This window comes from Staurois parvus, unplaced genomic scaffold (assembly GCF_062004578.1).
Source record: "Staurois parvus isolate SC_StPar_1 unplaced genomic scaffold, SC_StPar_1.0 ptg000682l, whole genome shotgun sequence".
Lineage (NCBI taxonomy): Eukaryota > Metazoa > Chordata > Amphibia > Anura > Ranidae > Staurois > Staurois parvus.
The window spans coordinates 2547467-2571351 of NW_028318478.1; the positions used below are offsets into that span (position 1 = coordinate 2547467).

Below are 23885 nucleotides of genomic sequence, written 5' to 3' on the forward strand. Positions count from 1 at the left end.
TCTACTTTTTTATTTTCCTGTCAATACAATTCAACATATATAATAAAAAAAACAGTTCAGGTTGATAGACAATATTTGGAGGAGCTGATGTACAAAGAAGTCTCAATGATGGATTAAGTCAGTGATAACAGCTAAACAGCTGGCTGGTGAATTGTTACATGGCAGATAAAACCAGAGAGATTTACCTGAGAGCATGTAAACGTAAAGTCTGGATTGGATGCCATCAGCTGTACTGCGGTTACCCAACTACGAGCACATTTTCTTATGGTTTCTTTATATGGCCACAGCCATGCTGGAATAGATTTTCAGAAAAAGATGTATATATTGCACAGAACAGCTCACAACAAAGTTTTAAAAGGAGCGTGTATAAGAGGACAATGATGGTCCTGGTCTGTAGGAATGAGTAACACAATTAATTCCTGCCTGCATAGTATAAGAAAGATTATAGGGATATCGGGGCAGATCCACTAAAACTGGTAAACACAGAATCTGGTGCAGTTGTGCATCGTAACCAATCAGCTTCCAACTTCAGCTTGCTCACTTAAGCTTTTACAATAAAATCTGGAAGCTATGCAGAGTTGCACCAGATTGTGTACTAGTTTTAGTAAATCTCTCCCATATTGTTCTCTGTTCTATTTAGACCAACCACGTATTTTCATTCATCAGTGCATGAAACAAAGATCTGCAGCAATTTAAGTCAACATTATGAGAACAGAAAGCACCTATAGCACCAGATAGTTTAACAAAAACATACAAAATGCTAAGACCAATTAGAATTACATAGCCAAACTATTCAAATCTGACTACTCTATGAATTTGCACATGGCTGCACAACTGTCACTTTTTTTGGTGGATGCCAATTCTTTTTTTCCCCTCCCTGCATTTTACATCACATCCATGATGGTACCTTCATATTGCATCATCTGTTCTTTTGAACATTAGGGTTGGTATAAGAGGTTATATTTGAATTAGCACCTATTGGCTCAGCTTTTAATCCAATGAGTTTTGTACACTAGAATGTTTAATATGGTCGTCACCAATTTTCCAAACACCGATTTATCTCAAATAGGAAGTCACAGTATTTCTTATTTAGAACAGTTACTTCATATGGTGTTTGACATTTTAAAATGTGCTTGTAGACATAAGCCCTAGACCAAACCAGCATTAGGGCAATAGCATCTACTCAGTTCATGCCTGGGTTGGCCTCAGAAACTGAAAGCTCAGGTTGCTCTACTATGCTGACCACATCCATAGCTGCTATGGCTACTCAGGTGTCCTCCCCTTCCTCTGTTATGGCCTCCATACCAGACACAAAGCTGGATGGGTGGCCTCAAAAACCAATAGAAAAGTGAGGAGTGCAGAAAAGGAATAATACAGTGCGGCCAGGAAAACTTGAAGCTGGTTTAATAAAGCAAACCGTTTTTATTTTTAGGATTCGAAGGCCAGTGTACAAGTACAAGCACTAGCAGGTGCCTCTATTATCATCCCATTGCTAGTTTAGTATGACACTAGAGCCCACATGCTTGATTTAAAATCATGTTATCTACCATTCTCCATAGTAAAAAGAAAAACTATGTGGCAGACAACACAATGCGTAATGCCAACTCTAGATTACAGTTCATTTGGTCAAAATGGCTTTGAAATGGCTGTAGATCATGGTCCACTTGCTTACTATTTGACAGATTTCCCCTCTTGAAATGCACAACCATCTACAACAACCATTCTTTTCTACAGCGCTGAGCGAACTATTGGCGCTTTATAAATACTGTATAATAATAATAAAGTAATATTGTAATGTTTATGGAAAAAGGAGACCAATCATTCCTGACCTCTTTAATTCCTCAGCATTGCTGGAACAAGGATTTATAACCATAAAAATATCATAGCCTCTATTGAAACATGTTTTCAGGGAAAGAGAATCCTTGATACAACACTTTAAAAAATATATGTTAGCTGAGGAAAGCAGATATAACCATGGATTTCAAGATTTTTACATTATGATGAGAGACTCACTGGACTCATTCATACAAAGATACTTGTTATAATCAGGCCTGTCTTATACCAATAGTTACCAGAGTCAATGTGGCAGTGTCCCATGGCGTGAATCATGTGCTGACTGTCTCCATTCTTTTGGCTGAAAAATGTGGAAGCCAACTTGGCAACGGCAGCAAAGGTACCAGGATCATATACATCACATAGGTTCACCATTTGGTTAGCCACATAGAGAGCTTGATAGCTTCTTTGGTTATCTTCACCAAGCAACTAGGAAAAATACACCAGGAAGCAATTTATGGTACAGTTGAACCTTACATAAATATAAAATGACATACTAAAGTAAATTTTACATTTGATATAGTTGGGAATAACCAAAAGAAAGAGAAAAAAGGAAGCAATCAATGTATGGTTTATATACTGATCAAAAGGTCCACATAGTTGGTGGAATAGGTTAGAGGATGAAGGTAGCATATCATAAATGGCATAAAGAGGTTCTAAACCAAAAAGCAAATATTATACTGCTACTTACCAATTCTTAGATGTGATGGCTGCATTAATTTTCTAATTTAGGCATTCTTGCTGTTATTTTCACCTGGTGATCTGGCCAGTAAGTCTGGTGTGTTTCAAAACAAGCTGCCCTGCATATGTAGCACTTAGAGGTTTGATACAAACCATTTACCACTAATCATCGGTGCTTACAATGAGCAGCTTACATTTATGTAAAAACTTTATCCCAAAAGGAACAAAAAACTGTTTGGTTTCAATTTGTTGGTGTATCTAAATTTGCTAATCCATCTGACACTTCCCTTGCACCACACTGACAACTCAGCTGTCCAAGGGTGCCCCTTTATCCAATGTGTAGGCACTCTAATAGAGGAGGTGTGTTACTAGCCAGATTACCAGGTGAAAAATCCTTAACACCAATTTAAGTGATGTTTTGGTGTTATGACACAGGCAACAGGAGTGCTTACATTTCAATAGTCCTGAGGAATTAGACACTCATAACCTGGATTGGAGTTACGGCAGGAAGTGCATGATTTATACAAGAAGTAGTGCATTATCCACACTAACAAGGATTGACTAGTATTATTAACTTGCTCCCTACTGCTCCACTCACCCACCAGCATGTGACACTCTCCTCTACCTCTCAAAAGGCACAGGTGGGTGGTGTCTGAGCAGCCAATTGGCAGTTCCCAACCTTGTTATTTGGGGGCAGCAAAAGAGTCCACAACCTGTTCTGTACTTGGGGTATACACAGAGCCGCTTCTCTTTGCTTCAGTAGGCAGGCAGAGTGGCAAGGATGCAAGAGGAAGGCATTTATTAACAATGTATATTTGTGTTTAAAACGTGTTGCTTAGCCAGCATGCTAAAGTTGAGTAAACCGCTCATTGCTGTGATAAACACTTATTTTTTCACAATTTCCACCTTACATTTCGTAGAACATTCAACAAAACTCCCAGCAGGCTTTACTTACCCTGGCCATATCATAGAGAATTTCAAAATCCAGAAGTAGTTCTTCTACATTGCGGTTGTAAACAGCAAGCTCAGCTTTCTGTAGAGTAAACGTCTTGTTTGGATCAACTGGTGCAATCATCCCTCCCTCACCAGCTCCAAACAGACCATTGCAAGCCATCTCAATGTAGAGGGTCATACTGATAACATAAGAAGAAAGTTTGAAAATTAGAAAAAAAACACACTATAAATATAAAAAGGGACAGATGATAGGACCTGAAGAAAAGATGGGCCTCCGGGTTAATGTACTAAGAAGATGCTGTTAGCCCATAGCCAGTAATCAGATAAAAAAAATTTTGAATGCCAAGTGTTGCTTGTACTAACACTTGGAAGAATGACAGCCAGTGTCATAAAATAAAAGGGGGAGATTTACTAAAACTGGTGCACTTACAATCTGGTGAATGTGTGCATGGTAGCCAATCAGCTTCTAACTTCAGCTTGTTGAATTAAAACTTTGACAATAAAACTCGAAAAACTGATTGATGTCTATGCAAAGCTGCATTAGATTTTGCACCAAGCAGCTTTAGTAAATAACCACCAAAGTGTCAGCGTTGATGACAAGAGTAAGTAGAGAACATGAAGAAGAAAATATCCTTGACAAACTGGATGTAAGATTATCTATTTCATGCAAACAGATTTGAAGACTCAATGTCATAAACTGGGGCATGTCAGCAATAGGTTATACACAGAATGGCTGCTAAAGCCAAAAAATCTACTAGCGCTCCCTCTAATGCTGGCCATACATGGAATGAAATTTGGCCTGTTCAATTTCAATCCATGTACAGACAACCGTCCTGTCATATTTTCCCTGCTCAGACAGCACCACAGGCTATATCCTGCAATGTTGATCTGTGTATTCCAACGGTGGGAAAGTCTCCCCGCTCTCAGAATACAAAAGCTCAGCGGGAGGATTCTCCTATGCACATCAAGTATGTGGATGGGAGAAATCGGTTGAATTGAAAAAGAAAAAAAAAAAAAAAAAAAAAAAGGGACACTGACTCATCTATGGACTGCATTAGTGGACAAAAATGAATTAGGTAAGCCTGAAGCAAGCCTAGACTCTCTAAGATAAAGGAACGGCCTTTGGCTTACAGGGCAGGCTATGACGAGAGAGATATCTATCTATCTATCCAGAAGTAATACCTAAAGTAGAATATTCTTTGGTAGGTCATGAAATCGAACCTGAGGGATACCAGTGAGGCTTAGGAAGCTGATGCAAAAACAGGGAGATCAACTGGTAGCCATACACACTTCAATTATTTTTTTCCAATAGATGTGCAATTTGATCAAAACAACTGAATATGCAAACAACTGAATGGCCATAACTTTGATCAGAATTGAGTCTAAATCGATCCAGAGCAGATTTGATCAAACTGAGTCACTTTTCCTGAGTGGAAAATTATCAACTGTCTTGCATCAACGGGTAGCACTGAGATACTTTTCTCATGAATACGATTGTATTTTGATGATCAGATTATGGGGATTACATGGTAGAAATAAAGATGTAACCAATAACTTACAATCATAGGTTACAAACAAATCTGAATTACCAATTGAAATTCACCTCCCTGTGTGTGGCATATTGATCAAATAGGTTGTTGACTATATTTCTATTTTTTTTTTATTTCTATTGGAGGAAATTGACTGTAAAGGAAAAAAAAATATATCAATTTATTAGAGCGTGTATGGCCACCACATGAGATTATGATGGCTGCCACTGGCAGGTGCTTGTAGGAATAAATATTTCAGTTTGTAGAGCAGAAGTGTGCTTCAGTGACCATCTTGGAATGGGATTAAAGGAAATGCATGCTAGGAACTCACAGGAATGTAAGCTGGTGTTTAGGTGTGTGGTTAGGATCTTGAAAGAATGCAGTACTTGTGATCTGTGCAGCAGTACAGGAGGCCGGAGGATTCAATAACAGTACAATACAAGGAACAAAAAAAAATAGTAACCCATAGCAACTAGATTACACCTTTCTAAAGCTAGACTAGTATGATTTGGTTTAATATTGATTGCTTTGTGTTGCTGTCTTTGTCTCTTGCACTCTTTTAGAAGCCCCCTTTAAAATTAATTTACCTTTCTATTTAGCACTGGCAATATTTTCTCAAAGTTATGTACAAAGTGCAGTAACCCTCAGCAATAAACTAGAATTAATTTTTACTGAAGCCATGATTGTGACTGGCTCCTGTGATTACTGCACTTTGAACCTTGCTCTGCACACTGGATTACTGAATATGTTCCCAGATAAGAATCTGCAGATGTAGCCAGTGCATGAACTTCAATACTAGATCAGTATAGACAGGAAATACATGTGGAAAAATGTATAACTATATGGAAAGCTTGGACACTACAAAAAGGTAGTGATAGTGGAACACAAATTACTGTTTGACAAACATATACTATGTACTGCAGAGTTCTTACCTGTGTGGATCCCCTTCCTTTAAATGTCTGGTCAAAATGTAGCTGTTTTTTTCACCCTCTTTTGTTAAACCCTGCATTAAAAGATCATAATTAGTATAAAATATAACCAATGCTTGTGTCAAAAGTGTACTTGAAGCCATGTTTTTTATTTAAATACAGTAGGTAAGGGTTAGAATCTTTGTTAGGTTTTTATTGCTAAAGGTGTCTGCACTGGGGGCTTCATCCTTCCTATTTAACCTGATGACTGCTGTCACAGAGACTCAAGCTTTTTACCTTCATGCATTCTATGCATGAAGGTAAAAAAACCTTATGTTTTCTGAAGCCCACCCAGCCATCCCTAATACTTACCTGAGCCCCATCGCAATACAGTGATGTGCACAAGTGCCTAGACTCTCCGGGGACTCTTCATCCTTATTGGCTGAAACAAAAGCAGGATAATTACTTGTGTTGCCAAACACACTGATAGCTGATGGAGAAGAATGAACAAAGCTCTCTTTTCGGCAATACACTTCCTGTGGGTCACAGGAGTGACCTTTGTTCTGCACTCCTGTGACCCAGGTTCAGCTGATAGCAGGCTACAGGCCACTGTCAGCTGCCATCACAGAACTGGTCCAGGCTCTGCAGGAATACCAACAATCTCAGGATCCACTCAGATGCCTGACTGGCAGCTGGCTCAGCCTCTCAACAATATGCTGAGAGGCTGAGCCAGCTGCTCCCATCCCCCCTCACCCCACAGCCTGGTGCTCTACTGAGTGTTGAAGGGGAACAGCAAGAGCTTTTTTTTCTGCCATGAGACTTTTTTTTAAAAAGGATATTTATCGTGGTGTATTAGATTTGTGTATTGGCTTCACACTATAACTCTAGTAATCTAGTACCAAAAAGGGCATCATGACGAATGACCATGTTGTGGAATTGTTTAAGCACTACTTGCTATAGGCAAGTAGTGTGAAGGTAATTAAATACAGTAGGCATTATGAAATGTTAGATCCTGTTCACACTATATGCAGTGACCTATTTTCTGCACAAGAACAACCCAGGACATTGCTAAGGTATATAGAAAACAGTTGTTTTCTATGTGCCCCATTCATATTACAATATTGTACAGGATTTATATAGTGCCAACAGTTTGCTCAACGCTTTACATTATAGTGGGAGACAATACAGTAACAATACAGTTCAATACAAGAGGGCCCTGCTCCTTGGAGCTTACAATCTAGGAGGGAGGGGTGAATGGTACAATAGGTAATAACTGTGGGGATGGAGTAGTTGGAAGAGTAGAGGATTCCAGTATTAGCAGAGGGCGGGATAGGCTTCCCTGAAGAGAAGGGTTTTCAGTGATGGCCTAAAAGTCAGTAGAGTAGGTCAGTGTTTTTCAACCTTTTTTGTGCAAAGGCACACTTTTTTCATGAAAAAAATCACGAGGCACACCACCATTAGAAAATGTTAAAAAAATTTACCTCTGTGCCTATATTGACTATATATAAAGTAATTCTCTTGAATAGGAATCAAACACAAAGAAATTATTTTATAATTACTTTATTATGAAATAATAAAGTATTTTATAATTGGACCCGGGGGCCGGACCAAGAGTAGATGAATGATGTGTATGTGTCATCCATAGTAAGTATAGTAATATTCCCCCATAGTAAGCATAGTAATTAATCCCCCATATAGTAATTCATCCTCCATATAGTAATTCATCCCCCATAGTAATTCATCCCTCATATAGTATTTCATCCCCCCATATAGTATTTCATCCCCCCATATAGTATTTCATCCCCCCATATAGTATTTCATCCCTCATATAGTAATTCATCCCTCATATAGTATTTCATCCCTCATATAGTATTTCATCCCTCATATAGTATTTCATCCCCCATATAGTATTTCATCCCCCCATATAGTATTTCATCCCCTCATATAGTATTTCATCCCTCATATAGTATTTCATCCCCCCATATAGTATTTCATCCCTCATACAGTAATTCATCCCTCATATAGTAATTCATCCCCCATATAGTATTTCATCCCTCATATAGTATTTCATCCCCCCATATAGTATTTCATCCCTCATATAGTAATTCATCCCCCCATATAGTATTTCATCCCCCCATATAGTATTTCATCCCTCATATAGTAATTCATCCCTGATATAGTAATTCATCCCCCATATAGTATTTCATCCCCCCATATAGTATTTCATCCCTCATAAAGTAATTCATCCCTCATATAGTATTTCATCCCCCACAGTACTATTCCCCCCCCCCCCTTCTAGTAAGCCAAGTCCCCCGTGTCAATTCACTTACCTTTTGCGTTCCTCTCGCTGTCTTCCCGCGCCGTTCGGGTCTTCAGGGCGGACTGTGAGAGGAGCCTAGCTCCCCTCCCCTCACGTTCGGCACGCTGCCCCGCCTACACACATCCTGACAGCCACATCCGCAAGCCGGATTAAAAGGTCCGCGCGGACTTTTGGGGCTGCCAACCGAGAGGAGGCAGGGGAGCGGCCGACCGAGAGGAGGGAGGGGAGCAGGCGCCCGGCACACAGAAGAGCCGCATTAGACTGGGTAAAGAGCCGCATGTGGCTCGCGAGCCGCGGCTTGCCGACCACTGAATCATTAGATTCTAATGATTGGTCTATTTGTGAGCCGAAGCCACATGTTACAGATGAAATTGGAATTTTTCCCACGGCACACCAGACAATATCTCACGGCACACTAGTGTGCCGCGGCACAGTGGTTGAAAAACGCTGGAGTAGGTGATAGTCTGATAGATTGGGGTAGGGAGTTCAAGAGAATGGGGGAAGCCCTGGAGACAAACATGGGAGGAGGAGACAAGGGAGCTAGAGAGTCTTGCAAGGAGCGGAGAGTACGCTTTGGGTGATATTTAGGGACAAGATAGGAGGTGAAAATAGAGTGAAATTAACGAGCGCAAATAAAGATGTATGCTTGAAAAGAGTATATAAAATGTTATAAAGCCGCTAGCATGAAAGGTATACCTCAGCACCTCTGTAATAAATAAAAATCAAAACAATGCAGCGCTGAAATTAAAATTATGAAAATACCCATATACAGTGTATATTCATCAAACTTATCAGTTCAAGGTAAAAATATATAAAAAGTCCTATTTAAGATAGGAGGTGAGATATGGTAAAATGCAAAGTGTCTGCATTTTTCTGCACCACACCTGGGCTCACATGAATTCTTCATCTGTCCGCCTGTTTCTTTGCAAACAGAAATTCATGTAAAAATGCAAGGCGCTTCCCCTTCAACAGCAGCACAGAACAGACACTAGCCGGTATGTCTAAATTGCTCAATTTCACGCACGGGCTAGTGTGAACAAACCCCTTAAAAATACAGCCTTTCAAATATTTTTTACAATGTTGGACATTTGTGAACATTCCATTCAGGGAAAACATTTTTCAGAAGGACAATAACTTAGATCAGGAGCAGAATTTTGTCACAGTCATGGGAACAGCTAATTTACAGCCATTTTGTCTGCAGTAACAGGAAATCCACCTGTGCATGTACAGCTGGCAGGTCTTGTGGTCTTTAATATTTTTTCCCTAGTAAAAGCCTTTACCTGGACTGGCATGTCATCCTTCCACACCAACCCTTCACCGTCACTTTCCCATATTAGATGGACTTCCTGTCCGCACCACTTCTCAGGCATGCTCAGCTGCACTTTGAACCAACAAGTCCACCAACTGCCAAAAAAAAAAAAAGGAGAGTTTTTTTTTTTTTTTAACTCAAAAGACAAAATGCCAGACACACATATATACAATGTTCCCAGCTGTGGGCAACTAGCGATACTTCACTAAAGAGGTATTTCAATACAACTTGGTACACTGGTGGGGGTCTCATATCAAACATTTACTAAAGTAGTTTTATCATATAGAAGTGTGTTTTTGCTCTGAAAAGTTTTCAGTCATTGTAGGTTGATGTTTCTTAACCCTTAAAGCATGAGCTCCTTTGCAAAAACCTCTTTAAAAGATAGAGATGACAAGCGTATATTACAAGTATGTATGTACTATATTATTATACAGTATATATATAGCACCAAAAGGTTTGCTCAGTGCTGTACATTATAGTGGGGGACAGAACATGAGACAGTACAGTAACAATACAATACACGAGGGGTTCAAGGGCCCTGCTCTTTCGAGCTTACAATCTAGGAGGGAGGGGATAGTGGCACAGGAGGAAGTGGCTGTGGAGGATGGAACGGTAGGAGGAGTTTGGCAGTTAGGTGAGGGTGGGGTAGGCTTCCCTGAAGAGATGGGTTTTGAGAGTGAGCCTAAAAGGTGTGGAGGGTGGGTGACAGTCTGATGGTGAGTTCCAGAGGAAGGGGGGGTTGGGGGAAGTCCTGCAGTCAGGTGTGGGAAAGGAGACCAGGGAGCTAGAAAGTAGGAGGTCTTGTGAGGAGCAAAGATTACGGGTTGGGTGGTATTTGGGTATCAGGTCGGTGAGGTAGTTTGGTGCAGCGTTATAAATGGCTTTGTATGTCAATGTTAGTAGTTTGAATTTGATGCATTGGGCAATCGGGAGCCAGTGGAGGGAATGACAGAGGGGGGTGGCAGAAGAGGAGCGGTTGGTAAGGTGGATGAGTCTGGCCAGTGAGTTCAGGATTGACTGGAGCGGGGATAGTCTGATGACTTAGGCCGGTGAGGAGGGAGTTGCAGTAGTCTAGACGTGAGATAATGAGGGAGTGAACGAGTTGTTTAGTAGTGTCTGGGGTTAGGAACGTACGTATTTTGGAGATGTTACGAAGGTGGAGCCTGCATGAGCTTGCTAGCGATTGGACATGGGGTTGGAAGGACAGGTTTGAATCTAGAGTGACACCTAGGACTTTGGCTCGCGGGGTGGGAGTGATGGTGGCGTTGTTGGTCGTGATGGATGGGGGGGGGGGGGGGGGTGCGGGTTGGGGGAGGGAAAAAAAAAAAAAAAAGTCAGGAGCTCGGTTTTGGAAAGGTTCAGTTTTGAGGAAGTGCAGCGACATCCAGTCTGATATGTCGTTCAGCAGGTGGGTGATACGGGCAGAGACTGAAGGGGTGAGTTGAGGGGTGGAGAGGTAAATTTGCGTGTCATCGGCGTAGAGGTGATAGTTATACTCTCATAACTACTTTCACAATTTCCATGTAAAAAAAAAAATATATATTTTATATATATATATATATATATATATATATATATATATATATATATATATATATATATATATATATATATATTTGATCCAAAAGCCCAATTGGTCCTTCCTTTAATATTACTGTATTGCAGTAAGAGTGCAAAAACAGTAAAAAATATGCACTTCTTTTTTAAAAGTAATACTGCTAGCAAGACAAGAGAGAGCAGGTCTTCTGCTTGATACAAAGCACAGCGAGTCAGGTCTCTTGAGGTTGCCCAGTGCTTCAAACAACACTTCTGCTTAGGGAATGTGAGTGTGATGCTGGGCAAGGAGCATGTTGGGCTGCTGGAGATCCAGACTAGTGATGGGCCGAACACCCCCCTGTTCAGTTTGTGGTCGAACATTCGAACCCTACAGAATGTTGGACTGCGAACTTCAAACATGAACAATTTACTGAGCGGTATCTTACTGCATCTGAGTATGTGGTAAGATACCGCTCAGTTATGAAAATACCGCATGAGCTAGATTATTAAGTGTGATTGACTCTGGTTGGTCCCGAGAGCGCTGCACAGAGAAAAGGGAGAAGAGTGGGGATTTAAAAAACTGGTGGAGCGGCTACGCAAGCATTGATAGCTCATCAGCCCCAGAGGTAAGTACAGCAGAGAATGTGGGGGGGATGTTAGTTCATCTTTCACTTTTCTCCTTTCGTTTTCATTAAAAGGTGAACACTTTAAGCATAACACCTCTTTATAAATTAAAGCTGAACTCCAGGAATTATCTGTATTCCACAGTTACATCCAGTGTGGCACAATGTAAGTACATGCATCTCATACCTGAGGGGCTGCTGGGGAAACTGATAATCACTGCAGGAGTCTGCGCTAAAACAGTGATGGCTGCAATTGCCTGAGTCCTGCTCAGGCTTCCTATCTGCATACTAACCATAGGAGGTAGCTTGCTTGACTATGTCCTCATCTACAGAATAGAGAGAAAACAGGTGGCGCACACACCTAGTGCATTATCCAAGGTTTATTGTAGGAGTGAAAGAATAATAAAAACGAAGCATGTATCTAAAAAGCATAGAAAAATGACAATGGCCACAACGGCAGGCAAGGTGTTCTCACTGTCAGTGCGGTCAAATGGCTGACGCGTTTCGGGGACGAATCCCTTTCCTGAGGCATCAACAGCAAGGCTCCTACTTTCCATTCATCATACATCTGCATCAGAGGCTGGTCATCAGCTCTGAGGAAAGGGATTCGTCTCCGAAATTAATTGAAATAAACCACAAGGTATTCTGTGGATGGTGGCAGTGTTCAGTGAGTGACCCCATGTGGTCAGCGTACATGGGGAAAGCAGTTCACACCAAACACAAGCAGGATCTGGAGGATCACAGCTCTCACTGCTGTAGCATCAACTACTACTGACTGCAGCCCCTCTAATATGTGCATACTTACATTATGCCAAGCTAGACTATTGAAAGTATGCAGTACAAATTGTTCCTGGGGTTCAGATTTAGAGTTGATAATATTTAGAATGACAATCTGCTTCACGTTTTTAACTAACTTACTAAACCATACCAGCATTTTACAGTGTTTAAGATACTTGCGTTGGTCCAAAGGTCTGTCCAACCTGAGCAGGTTGAAAGTCTTTCTTCAAAGCATCTTCATAGGAGATCCGTTCCTTTGTTAAAAAGCAGGAGAGGGAATCCACAGGACACCTCGCTCCAAACAACCTACAGAGAGCAAGATTAAAAGGGTTTCATAGATTATATTAAAGGATTCATTCATTCATTTAAGTTGATTTAAAATTGCTTACTATAGAAGTAATGATCATCAAAAAGTACCTTTCACCTGCACACACTTATAATGCATGTTATTGGCACACAGAAACCAGAACAATGTATGACATTAACGCTCACAAGGGCAGGATATAAATAAGACGGACACATTGAATAATGCAGATTTAGGCCGTACACTGCTACAGCTACTGGACTCATGCACACAGGCAGTAAAAATGCTGCATTTAGATCTGTATAGTGTTTTGTTGTTTTTTTTTTTTTTACAGATCTGAAAACAGCTCTAGGATATCCAATGTGTACATGCACACAGCGACGTTTAGCATCAGATTCTATTTTTTCCCTAGTTCATTTAGGTTGGTGAAGCCTCAGCCACACAGGACGTTTTGCCAACTCTCCTAGAAGCCTTTCCTCCTGGCAGCAGAGTTTTAGCAGAAAAAACACCTATGCTTGGAAAAGTGTGTAATGCGTTTAGGCTTGTCGTGCACTTGGGCGTTAGTTTTATTGGCCAGAATAATAATTTATTCTGACCATTGAAAAAAATAAATGATCAAGTACTAAAACGCAGCGCTCCTGAACACACTGGCAGTGGGTTTTTTTGCTGCCTCTAAACATAGGCTGGACACATAGGCTAACATGCAGGGGCATTTAGAGGCAGGGACAAAAAGGCAGATGCCCCTAGGAGCAGCTGAAAAATCATCCAGTAAGCATGAGGCCTAAAAAAAAAACCAAAAAAAAAAACCAGCTTGTGGCTTGTATTCCACGTGTAAATGTATGTACATATGTACATGTATATTATTATACAGGATTTATATAGCACCAACAGTTTGCTCAGCGCTGTACATTATGATGGGTATATGCACATAAATCCATTCTAGTGACCAGAATAAATATTATTCTAGCCCATCTATTAGTGATAACCAATCCCTAACCAATTCATTGTTAGCATATGTAATAAACAGTGTCCAAAAATTATAATCCCACTCCAATTTCCACACATGCTCCAAATCAAATGCTGGTTCTTGTTCGTGATGACGTCAGGGCGTGGCCACATCTTGACATCATCGTGCACATGAACTAGCGTTTGATCATCCACCTGTTTGCATGGAGAAAAGCGATACTGTGGATTTTTAATGCGAGTGCGCACTTTATTTTAAATAAAGCAGTTAGGTTTCACATATTACAGTAAGGCTTGCACTTTTTTGTCTTTTACCCTGGGCTACTGTGAACAAATTCTGATGCTGCGTGGTATTGGAACCTGGACAGTATTTACACAAAGCACTTTTATACCATTCTAACTCTAGATCTAGAGGCTTGATATTTGGCTTGTCTCTCAAATAAAGGTATTCACAAGTTAGGGAGAATGTCACCAGCACACTGAGGATCACCAATATGGTCCAAAAGTTTTAATGAACGATCACATAGTTACAGCAAGGCAACGGTTTGGAGTCTTGCAGGACCCCTTCATCAGGCATGTGACGATGTGGTCACATGCCTGATGAAGGGGTCCTGTGGGACTCTGAAACGTTGCCTTGCTGTAACTGTGGGACCGTTCCTTAAAATTTTGCACCCATATTGGTGATCCTCTGTGTGCTGGTGCCATTCTCCCTTGCTGATTCTGTTCAGTTCTAGCCAATGGAGCACCCACTTATACACACAGCCATTTTTAACACAGGAACGTGTGCGTTTGGATTGGACACTGGCATTCACAAGTTGCCACGTTGTAAAGAGTGTGAAGTTCACTAGGAATCATGAAAATTGGAAATTCACTTAGGGGTGAAACTATTATTTTTGGACAAATTTTTTGATCTACACATTGTATATGGTTTTGTGTTTTCATTTAATTTACACATTTTTTTTTCATGATTATACGTGTTATGTGAAGTGACAGATATCATTTTCAATATAGCACTACATCTTTTTGATTTTTGTTTTCTAAGTTTTGGGATACAATGGCAAATTTTATCTGAAGTGTGTCAACAAAAACTTCACCACAAAAGGCTGACGATAATAAAATCATGTGGGTATAACTGGCAAAACAGCAATCGGTGGATGAAAGGGGCAATCTGTGCAGGCAGAGAGTGTCAATGCAAAATGCATATACAAGGAGCTCCCTGCAGCAGACTGCACACCAACCACTAGACTGGAGCGTACATTCACTTCTGCATTTAAAGCTGAATTCCCTTACCACATTGCAAGGATTAAATGCTTGTTGTGTCTGGGGGTAGAGGCAGGGGCGGACTGACAACTCATGGGGCCCCCGGGCAATAGGGGATCATGAGGCCCGTGTCAAAAAAAAACCTATGAAAAAGGTACCAGGGGCATCTCATGGGGCCCGCTACTGATCCCAGGCCCTCGAGCAGTGCCCGAGTTTCTAAATGGTCAGTCCGCCCCTGGGTAGAGGAATAAGTTGTAATGCTTACTTTATTCCTGGCTCCTGCAGGCTTCATCCATCCATGTGGTGGGTCCAGCACTGCTACCTCCCTAAGGCGCCCTTAGCCGCAGTCACATTATCATTTTCTCCACATACAACACAGGGTTAGGACCAGTTCACACTACATGCGTTTCAGTTTCCTTTTATTCTGCATCCAAGACGCACAGAAAGTAGGTTATATGGTTGTCAATGCAACAGTTACATCAGTGCTTGCAGTTCCAATGCGTTCCGGTTACAGAAAAAAAAAAAAAAAAAAGTAGAACATGCTGCATTTTTTCTGCACGGAATGCACCAAAAACGTACATGTCCCCATTTCAATTGAAGAACAAGAGGAAAAAATTAACTGAAATGCATAAAAAAAAAAAGGCACTGGAACTCGTCAAAAATGCACCAAAACCTCAAAAACGTGCATGCAAAAATGCATACGGAACGCATCTGGACTGCATTTCTATAGTGGGAACCGGACCTAAAAAGGAGAAGTACAGCCAAAGCTTGTTTGTCTTGTGGGGAATACAGCCTTGCCTTTAGCTGTACTGTAAGGCCATGCTGGCCTCACCAGGGACCCCAGAGCCCATAGAACCCCTCACCACATCTCTGGGACCCCCTCACCTCCCCCTCAGGTTGCAGTCAGTGAAGTACACAGCAGAGATGAACTTCTCCACTCTCTCTAGGGTGGTTCTCCGGTTCTTCAGCACTAGAGGGGCTCCTGGCTGCTCCATGACTATGCAGAGCCTACTAGGGACACCAAATCACAGGACAGTTGTCACCAGAAGCGGAAGTATCCAAGCAAATCACTGGACTGGACACCCTAGAGAGATCACATCCGTTTCTCTCTCCGCTATAGACCGGCTCTGTGCTGCGCATGCGTCAGTCTGGCTGTCAGCGCCAGCGAGATCTTATTGGATTCCGGGATCCCGGGGGCGGGCTTCTCTAGAAGAGGGAGGAGTGTGTGAAGTCTGTAGGATGAAGAAGAGTCACATGACACTTCGATCATCCGAATATTTCCCAGAACAATCTCAGAAATGACGATGTAGACACACGTGACCTGCATTACATAAGCACAGCTGGATCATCCTTTTCAGCTCAGTTGTTAGAACCTCTATGGGGGCCATACATGCTTCAAGTGTATTATCCAATCAAAACGAATGAATCAGAAAATGATCAAACTAGATTGAGTCAGTTGGCCAGCGCAGAAAATGATCAATCAGTTTGTATTGGTCAACAGCGTCAAGATCCTTTGTTCTTCAATACAATCAGATTTGCATAGAAAAAAAAATAGGAAACAGAGTTTCAAAGCTTAAAGAAGTATTAAACCCAAAACCAAAAATGTAATAGAGTGTCTTACCCACTCCTGACCCCTGAACCGTGCAAATAAACCCTGGCCCCTGAACTATGTACATTACTCACTCCTGACCCCTGAACTAAGTACATTACACACATGACCCCTGAACTATGTACATTACTCACTCCTGACCCCTGAACCAGGCAAATAAACCCTTCTTGGCCGCCGAACTATGAACATTACCCACTCCTGACCCCTGAACTATGTACATTACGCACATGACCCCTGAACTATGTACATTACCCACTCCTGACTTCTGAACTATGTACATTACACACTCCTGACCCCTGAACTATGTACATTACCCACTCCTGACCTCTGAACTATGTACATTACTCACTCCTGACCCATGAACTATGTACATTACACACTCCTGACCCCTGAACTATGTACATTACCCACTCCTGACCTCTGAACTATGTACATTACTCACTCCTGAACTCTGAACTATGTACATTACTCACTCCTGACCCCTGAACTATGTACATTACACACTCCTGACCCCTGAACTATGTACATTACCCACTCCTGACCTCTGAACTATGTACATTACACACTCCTGACCCCTGAACTATGTACATTACCCACTCCTGACCCCTGAACTATGTACATTACCCACTCCTGACCTCTGAACTATGTACATTACACACATGACCCCTGAACTATGTACATTACTCACTCCTGACCCCTGAACTATGTACATTACTCACTCCTGACCCCTGAACTATGTACATTACTCACTCCTGACCCCTGAACTATGTACATTACTCACTCCTGACCCCGGAACCATGTTAATGACCCCTTCTTGGCCCCTGGACTATGTACATTACCCCTTCCTTACCTCCTAAACTACAGTCATTGCTTAAACTATGTACATTACCAACTCCTGACTCCTGAACTATGTATATTACACACCTGACCCCTTCACACTATGCCTTACCTACTCCTGACCCCTGAACCATGTAAATAACCCCTTCCTGGCCCCTGAACTATGTACATTACACTCCTGACCCCTGAACTATGTACATTACACATCTGAACCCTGCACACTATGCCTTACCCACTCCTGACCCTTGAACTATGTACATTACACACCTGACCACTGGACTATGTACATTACACATCTGACCCCTGCACACTATGCCTTATGCACTCCTGACCCCTGAGCTATGTACATTACACACATGAACCCTGAACTATGTGCATTACACACTCCTGACCCCTGAACTATGTACATTACACACTTCTGACCCCTGAACTATGTACATTACACACTCCTGACCCCTGAACTATGTACATTACCCACTTCTGACCCCTGAACTATGTACATTACTCACTCCTGACCCCTGAACTATGTACATTACCCACTCCTGACCCCTGTACTATGTACATTACACACATGACCCCTGAACTATGTACATTACTCACTCCTGACCCCTGAACTATGTACATAACTCACTCCTGACCCCTGAACTATGTACATTACCCACTTCTGACCCCTGAACTATGTACATTACTCACTCCTGACCCCTGAACTATGTACATTACCCACTCCTGACCCCTGTACTATGTACATTACACACATGACCCCTGAACTATGTACATTACTCACTCCTGACCCCTGAACTATGTACATTACCCACTTCTGACCCCTGAACTATGTACATTACTCACTCCTGACCCCTGAACTATGTACATTACCCACTCCTGACCCCTGTACTATGTACATTACACACATGACCCCTGAACTATGTACATTACTCACTCCTGACCCCTGAACTATGTACATTACTCACTCCTGACCCCTGAACTATGTACATTACCCACTCCTGACCCCTGAACCATGCACATAAACCCTTCTTGGCCCCCTGAACTTAATACATTACCCACTCCTGACCCCTGAACTATATACATTACCCACTCCTGACCCCTGAACTATGTACATTACCCACTCCTGACCCCTGAACTATGTACATTACCCACTCTTGACCCCTGAACTATGTACATTACACACATGACCCCTGAACTATGTACATTGCCCACTCCTGACGCCTGAACTATGTACATTACCCACTCCTGACCCCTGAACTATGTACATTACTCACTCCTGACCCCTGAACTATGTACATTACTCACTCCTGGCCCCTGAACTATGTACATTACACACTCCTGACCCCTGAACTATGTACATTACCCACTTCTGACCCCTGAACTATGTACATTACATACATGCTCTGCATCTTAAAGCGGAACTAAAGTCCACATAATGACTACAAAACAAACACTGCCCGCCCACCCACCCACAAAGAGATAGAGCGATATACATGTAGCAGCACAACTAAAGCTCATATCCTCCACAAAGCTGTTAAATCCAAAATACACAACATTAGGCTGCACAACCTAGCATTGTCGTATAAAGTCTGCACTAGTGGTCCGATGCCTGCTACTTCCCTCACTGGCATCAGCATCTCTTCCTAGCTTCTTCTGGGAGCTGATCTTTGGCCATCTTGCATGGCAACTGAAGGGTGATGTCACTCCCGCACATGCTCAATACTGCAGTCATCCTGGCACACAGGCACCATGCCGGATTGTAGATTGAGCCGAGTATGCGCAGCTTGGTGTATATTCTACAGAAGATTGAGCAGGCAGGTAGGTTTTTTTTTTTTTTTTTTTTTGCACAAGAGACATTGCAGGTCTCTTCCACAACAAAGGGTCTGTCTGCTCACAGGTTTTTTTTAGACTTTAGTTCCATATTATAGAATCGTTCATATTAATAATTTACAATATAACCAAGACACTGAGGATAATAATTAAAATGGAGTGTAAAGAGAATACTGGACCAATTGGTTGTACAGCTTGTTTCTCCAGAGCAGTGGTCTCCAAACTGTGGCCCGGGGGCCGGATGCGGCCCTTTGCTTGCCTTTATCCAGCCTTTTGGGCACTCTCTCCCACTAACACTAAGAATGAGGCGCTATTCCTTCCACAGACACCAACAATGGGCCATTGTTATTCCCACTGACACCAACAATGGGGCAATGTTCTTTCCACTGACACAAACATTGGGGCCCCATTTCTGCCACTGACACCAACGATGGAGTATGATTCCTCCCACTGACACCAAGGATGGGTACAATTCTTCCCACTGACACCCACGATGGGGTATGATTCCTCCCACTGACACCAATGATGGGGTACAATGCTTCCCACTGACACCAACGATGCGGTAAAATGCCTTTCACTGAAACCAATGAAGGGGCACTATTCCTCCCCCTAATACCAAATATGGAGTGTTGTTTCCTCCCACTGATGTCTGGACATTTTCTACTTCTGCTGGCCACACTCCAGCCCCCCTAAAGTCTGAAGGACAGTAAACTTAGACCTTTGTTTATAACATTTGGAGACCCTGGCTCTAGACGGCAGACCAATTTTTGATTACGGCACTCTACTTAAAGTGTTACTAAACCCACAACAGTAAAATCAGTCTGTATATGCAGTAAAGCATGCTGGTTATACTCACTGTGGAACCAAATGGGTTAATCCTCTGCATTATGTAAAAAGCCTGTTTGATCCTGTCTTTTCTGATCCTCCCCATCTTTTACTGTCCCCAATCCATCTGCTGATAGTACAGCACTCTACGAGTCACTCTGCACATGCTCAGGTTAGTGTGTATTGCTATAGAGGTTTTTTTCCCACTTTGGGAGGGTAACTGTTATTAGCACAGGGCCAAATCAGCACTGTCCAGAGGGTCAGGGGCTATGCAGCCTCATTGGGCAACCAGGGGAGAATGAAAAATACTCCTACTTGCTTTAACCAGTGCTCAGCTGGACACTGATAGAAGTCACAAGACTTCTATATACAGATGATAAGAAAAGGTATTTAGCAGTTTATATTTGCTAAAATAATTGCATTTCCATGTAGTGTATACTCTGGGAAATCAGATATAGAGAATGCAGGGTCCTGGGTTCAGTAACACTTTAAGTACTTAACCACTTCCCATCCGGCCCATGTATATAAAACGGCCGGACGGGAGCAGTGCAGAAGCGGGTTGGCGTTCATAAACCGCGCACGCCATTTAGCCTGTGCGCGGTCCCTGGGAGCACACAGCACTGCGGTCCGGTGCCCGCTGTGTCCTCCGGACACACCGGAACACTGATTGATGTGCGGGACCTCTGTGTGAGGTCCTGATCATGTGATCACTGATTGGCCAATCAGTGATCACATGAATAGTAGTAAGCAAGATGTCACTTCTGACATCATTGCTTACTACTTGTGACATCTATGAATGATCACAGAGACCATATGGTACAAGGCTATTCACAACAGCCTTGTACCATGTGACAAGCTGTGACCAATCACAGCTCTCACACTATTTCTCAATGGCTGCAAGAATGCAGCCAGAGAGAAGGAGAAATTATTGCTTTTACAGCCTTTATAGGTGTAAAAGCAATCGGTGTATAAAAAAAAAAAAAATCTTCATCACCCCCCACAAGTAGTACAGTGTCACTATGGTGACACTGTACTGCTAGGGTGACAGTATGTAAAAAACAAAACAAATAATAATAAAAAAAATTTAAATTTTATTTAAAACATTATAATTTTTGGTTATAAACTAATTTGTTTTTTTTTTAACTAAAAAGATAACTGGATACATAGATTTATGAAGAAAGATTATTTATTTGTAAAATGTTATAAGAAAAACTCTTTTTTTTTAAATTTTTGGACTTTTTCATTTATATAGCAAAAAAATAAAAATCCCAGTGGTGAATAAACACCACCAAAATAAAGTTTTATCTGTCCCAAAAAAATCATGAAAAATTCATATGGGTACAGTGTTGCATGACCGCGCAATTGTCATTCAAAATAGCACAAAACCTGAACATTAAAAAGGAAATTTTGGACAATGATGAAAAAAAGTGAAAACGTGTATTTTATTCAACATATACAATTTTGTTTTTTTCATAAAATCTTTTATAAAAATAGCAAATTAATGAAACGTTAGTTTACATTCAAAATGCACTTAAGACACACATTTTATTTCAAAAAGGCAATAGATGAAGTGTTCCTTGCAGCGGGCTTACAGGATTTGTCAGCTAAGACCTGGCTTCTGCATCGCGTACAGCTGAGGAGGGAAAAAAAACATAACATGTTAGAACTAGAAATATGAGGAGGATAAGGGTTGTTCTACTTTTATATGTAAAGCCTTGATTTTAAGTGTTTTTACAAAGTGAGGACAAGTTAAAATTATGGTCTGGTTATGCCTGTGATCAGTACTGTGATTGGGAGAGATTTCCCTCACTTCATCCATACAAGAAATGGGGGGTGCAGTGGTCACCAGGACAGGAAACAAAAATACGTCTAACCTTCCAATCTTTTATCAGTCTACTAAAAATGTGTTTTTATCTGTGCATCCATTAGACACATTTGCCTTCCATTATCAGCAGACCGCAATAAATTCCTGACAAAGGCTATAACCTTTCCTAATTCTATTCGAATCTAAATAAAATGTTTGGTTAAAAGTGAGCTTTAAATTTAAAATACCATTTTTTTTATATACATAGATACCCTAAAGCTGGCAGAACAGCTTTTCAAACACAAATTTGCATGAAAATTCTTAGTACATTCATTAGCTTGATGAACGTCGTTTAAGAGCAGTTCAAATTTTCTTTTGCTTTTCACATTGGATTTTGGAGTAAATAGACTTTACCAAATGAAAAACACACACACTGTTAGAAAATTGTGCTTTTGAGAAAAAAATTCCATCTTGTTCTTTCAAATTCATTGCAGTAAAAACGGCTGCAAATTTCACCCAGCTAGCAATAACAAAAAATAAAGCAAACATTCTTAAAATTCATTATTGAGAAATTCTAGTGTATAGCTACCTTTAACTACTTGCCAACCGCAGATAGCCGAATGACGGCTACACTGCGGCCGGCCAGTTCAGGGAGGGCGTCATATGAGGTCTTCCCAGAACTCGCTCTCCTGCGCACCCTCTGGTGATCTCTGTGATCGCTGTGTCCTACGGACACAGCTGATCACATGATGTGGTAAAAGGCCAATCACAGCAGCCTTTTACCACGTGATCAGCCATGTCCAATGACACGCTGATCGATGGGAAATGCAATTGCCGGTTCTCGGCTGCACTTTCCTCATGCTGTCAGAACGTGAGGAAAGTACTGCCGAGAACCGGCAGTTGTCAGAGCGGGGATCGGCCACCTGTGCCCAGCAGTGCACCCACCTGTGCCCAGCAGTGAAACCACTTGTGCCCAGCAGTGAAACTCAGCAGTGCCACCCACCTGTTCCCAGCAGTGCCACCCACCTGTGCCCAGCAGTGCCACCCACCTGTGCCCAGCAGTGCCACCCACCTGTGCCCATCAATGCAGCCAAGCAGTGCTGCCAGTCAGTGCCACCAGTCAGTGCCCAGTGGTTGTGCCAGTCAGTGCCCAGCAGTTGCGCTAGTCAATGCCTAGCAGTGCCGCCAGTCAATGCCCAGCAGTGATGCCAGTCAGTGCCACCTATCAGTGCTGTCTATCAGTACCCATCATCAGTGCTGCCTATCAGTGCCACCTATCCTTGCCACCTCATTAGTACTGCCTGTCAGTGCCACCTATCAGTGCCCTTCAGTGCTGCCTATCAGTGCCCATCAGTACTGCCTCATCAACGCACATTAGAGAAGGAGAAAAATTACCTGTTTGAAAAATTTTATAACAGAAACAAAGAAACTTTTTTTTTTCAAATTTTTTGAAATTTTTTTGTTTATAGCACAAAAAGTAAAGTCCCCAGCAGCGATTAAATACCACCAAAAGAAAGCTCTATTTGTGAGAAAAAAATTATAAAAATGTCATATGGGTACAATCTTGCATGACCGCACAATTGTCAATCAAAGTGCGGCAGCGCTGAAAGCTGAAAATTGGCCTGGTAAAGAAGGGGGTATAAGTGCCCGGTAGGCAAGTGGGTATTCTAATCAGCTGGTAACTATTTGCGTAACAAGTTCTCTGCTGAGCTGTATGTAGCTTACTAATTGCTATGCGTGAGAGTTACTACCATGCACATGACAGCCATGTTTCACTGGAACTCCATTATCTAAGCTGCATATATTTAATCAGGGATGGGAAGAAATAAAACACATTGGCTATGCCAACAGCCCTAGTATACTTTATTGTACTAAAAAAATATAAAAAGGTATACTGGGGCTGTTGGTAAAGTAGACATAGGGGGAGATTTACTAAAACTGGGGCACTCAGAATGTGGTGCAGCTGTGCATGGTAGCCAA

The 23885-nt window shown here is 41.7% G+C and overlaps 2 protein-coding genes across 3 annotated transcripts in view; both read right to left on the reverse strand.

Moving 5' to 3' along the window:
- Positions 1-16123, reverse strand: part of MAN2C1 (mannosidase alpha class 2C member 1) — a 59674-nt gene extending 43551 nt beyond the window's left edge. The window contains exons 1-7 of the mRNA XM_089652406.1: positions 15883-16123; positions 12651-12776; positions 9506-9629; positions 5930-6000; positions 3470-3647; positions 2073-2262; positions 186-292 (exon numbers count right to left, since the gene is read on the reverse strand). Coding sequence (XP_089508532.1) covers positions 186-292; positions 2073-2262; positions 3470-3647; positions 5930-6000; positions 9506-9629; positions 12651-12776; positions 15883-15992 — 906 coding nt within the window. The 5' untranslated portion in view covers positions 15993-16123. The remainder of the gene's footprint in view (positions 1-185; positions 293-2072; positions 2263-3469; positions 3648-5929; positions 6001-9505; positions 9630-12650; positions 12777-15882) is intronic.
- Positions 16124-21519: 5396 nt separating this feature from the next.
- Positions 21520-23885, reverse strand: part of NEIL1 (nei like DNA glycosylase 1) — a 28779-nt gene continuing 26413 nt past the window's right edge. For both annotated transcript variants that reach the window (XM_089652408.1, XM_089652407.1), the window contains one exon: positions 21520-21734. In XM_089652408.1, coding sequence (XP_089508534.1) covers positions 21706-21734 — 29 coding nt within the window. In that variant the 3' untranslated portion in view covers positions 21520-21705. The remainder of the gene's footprint in view (positions 21735-23885) is intronic.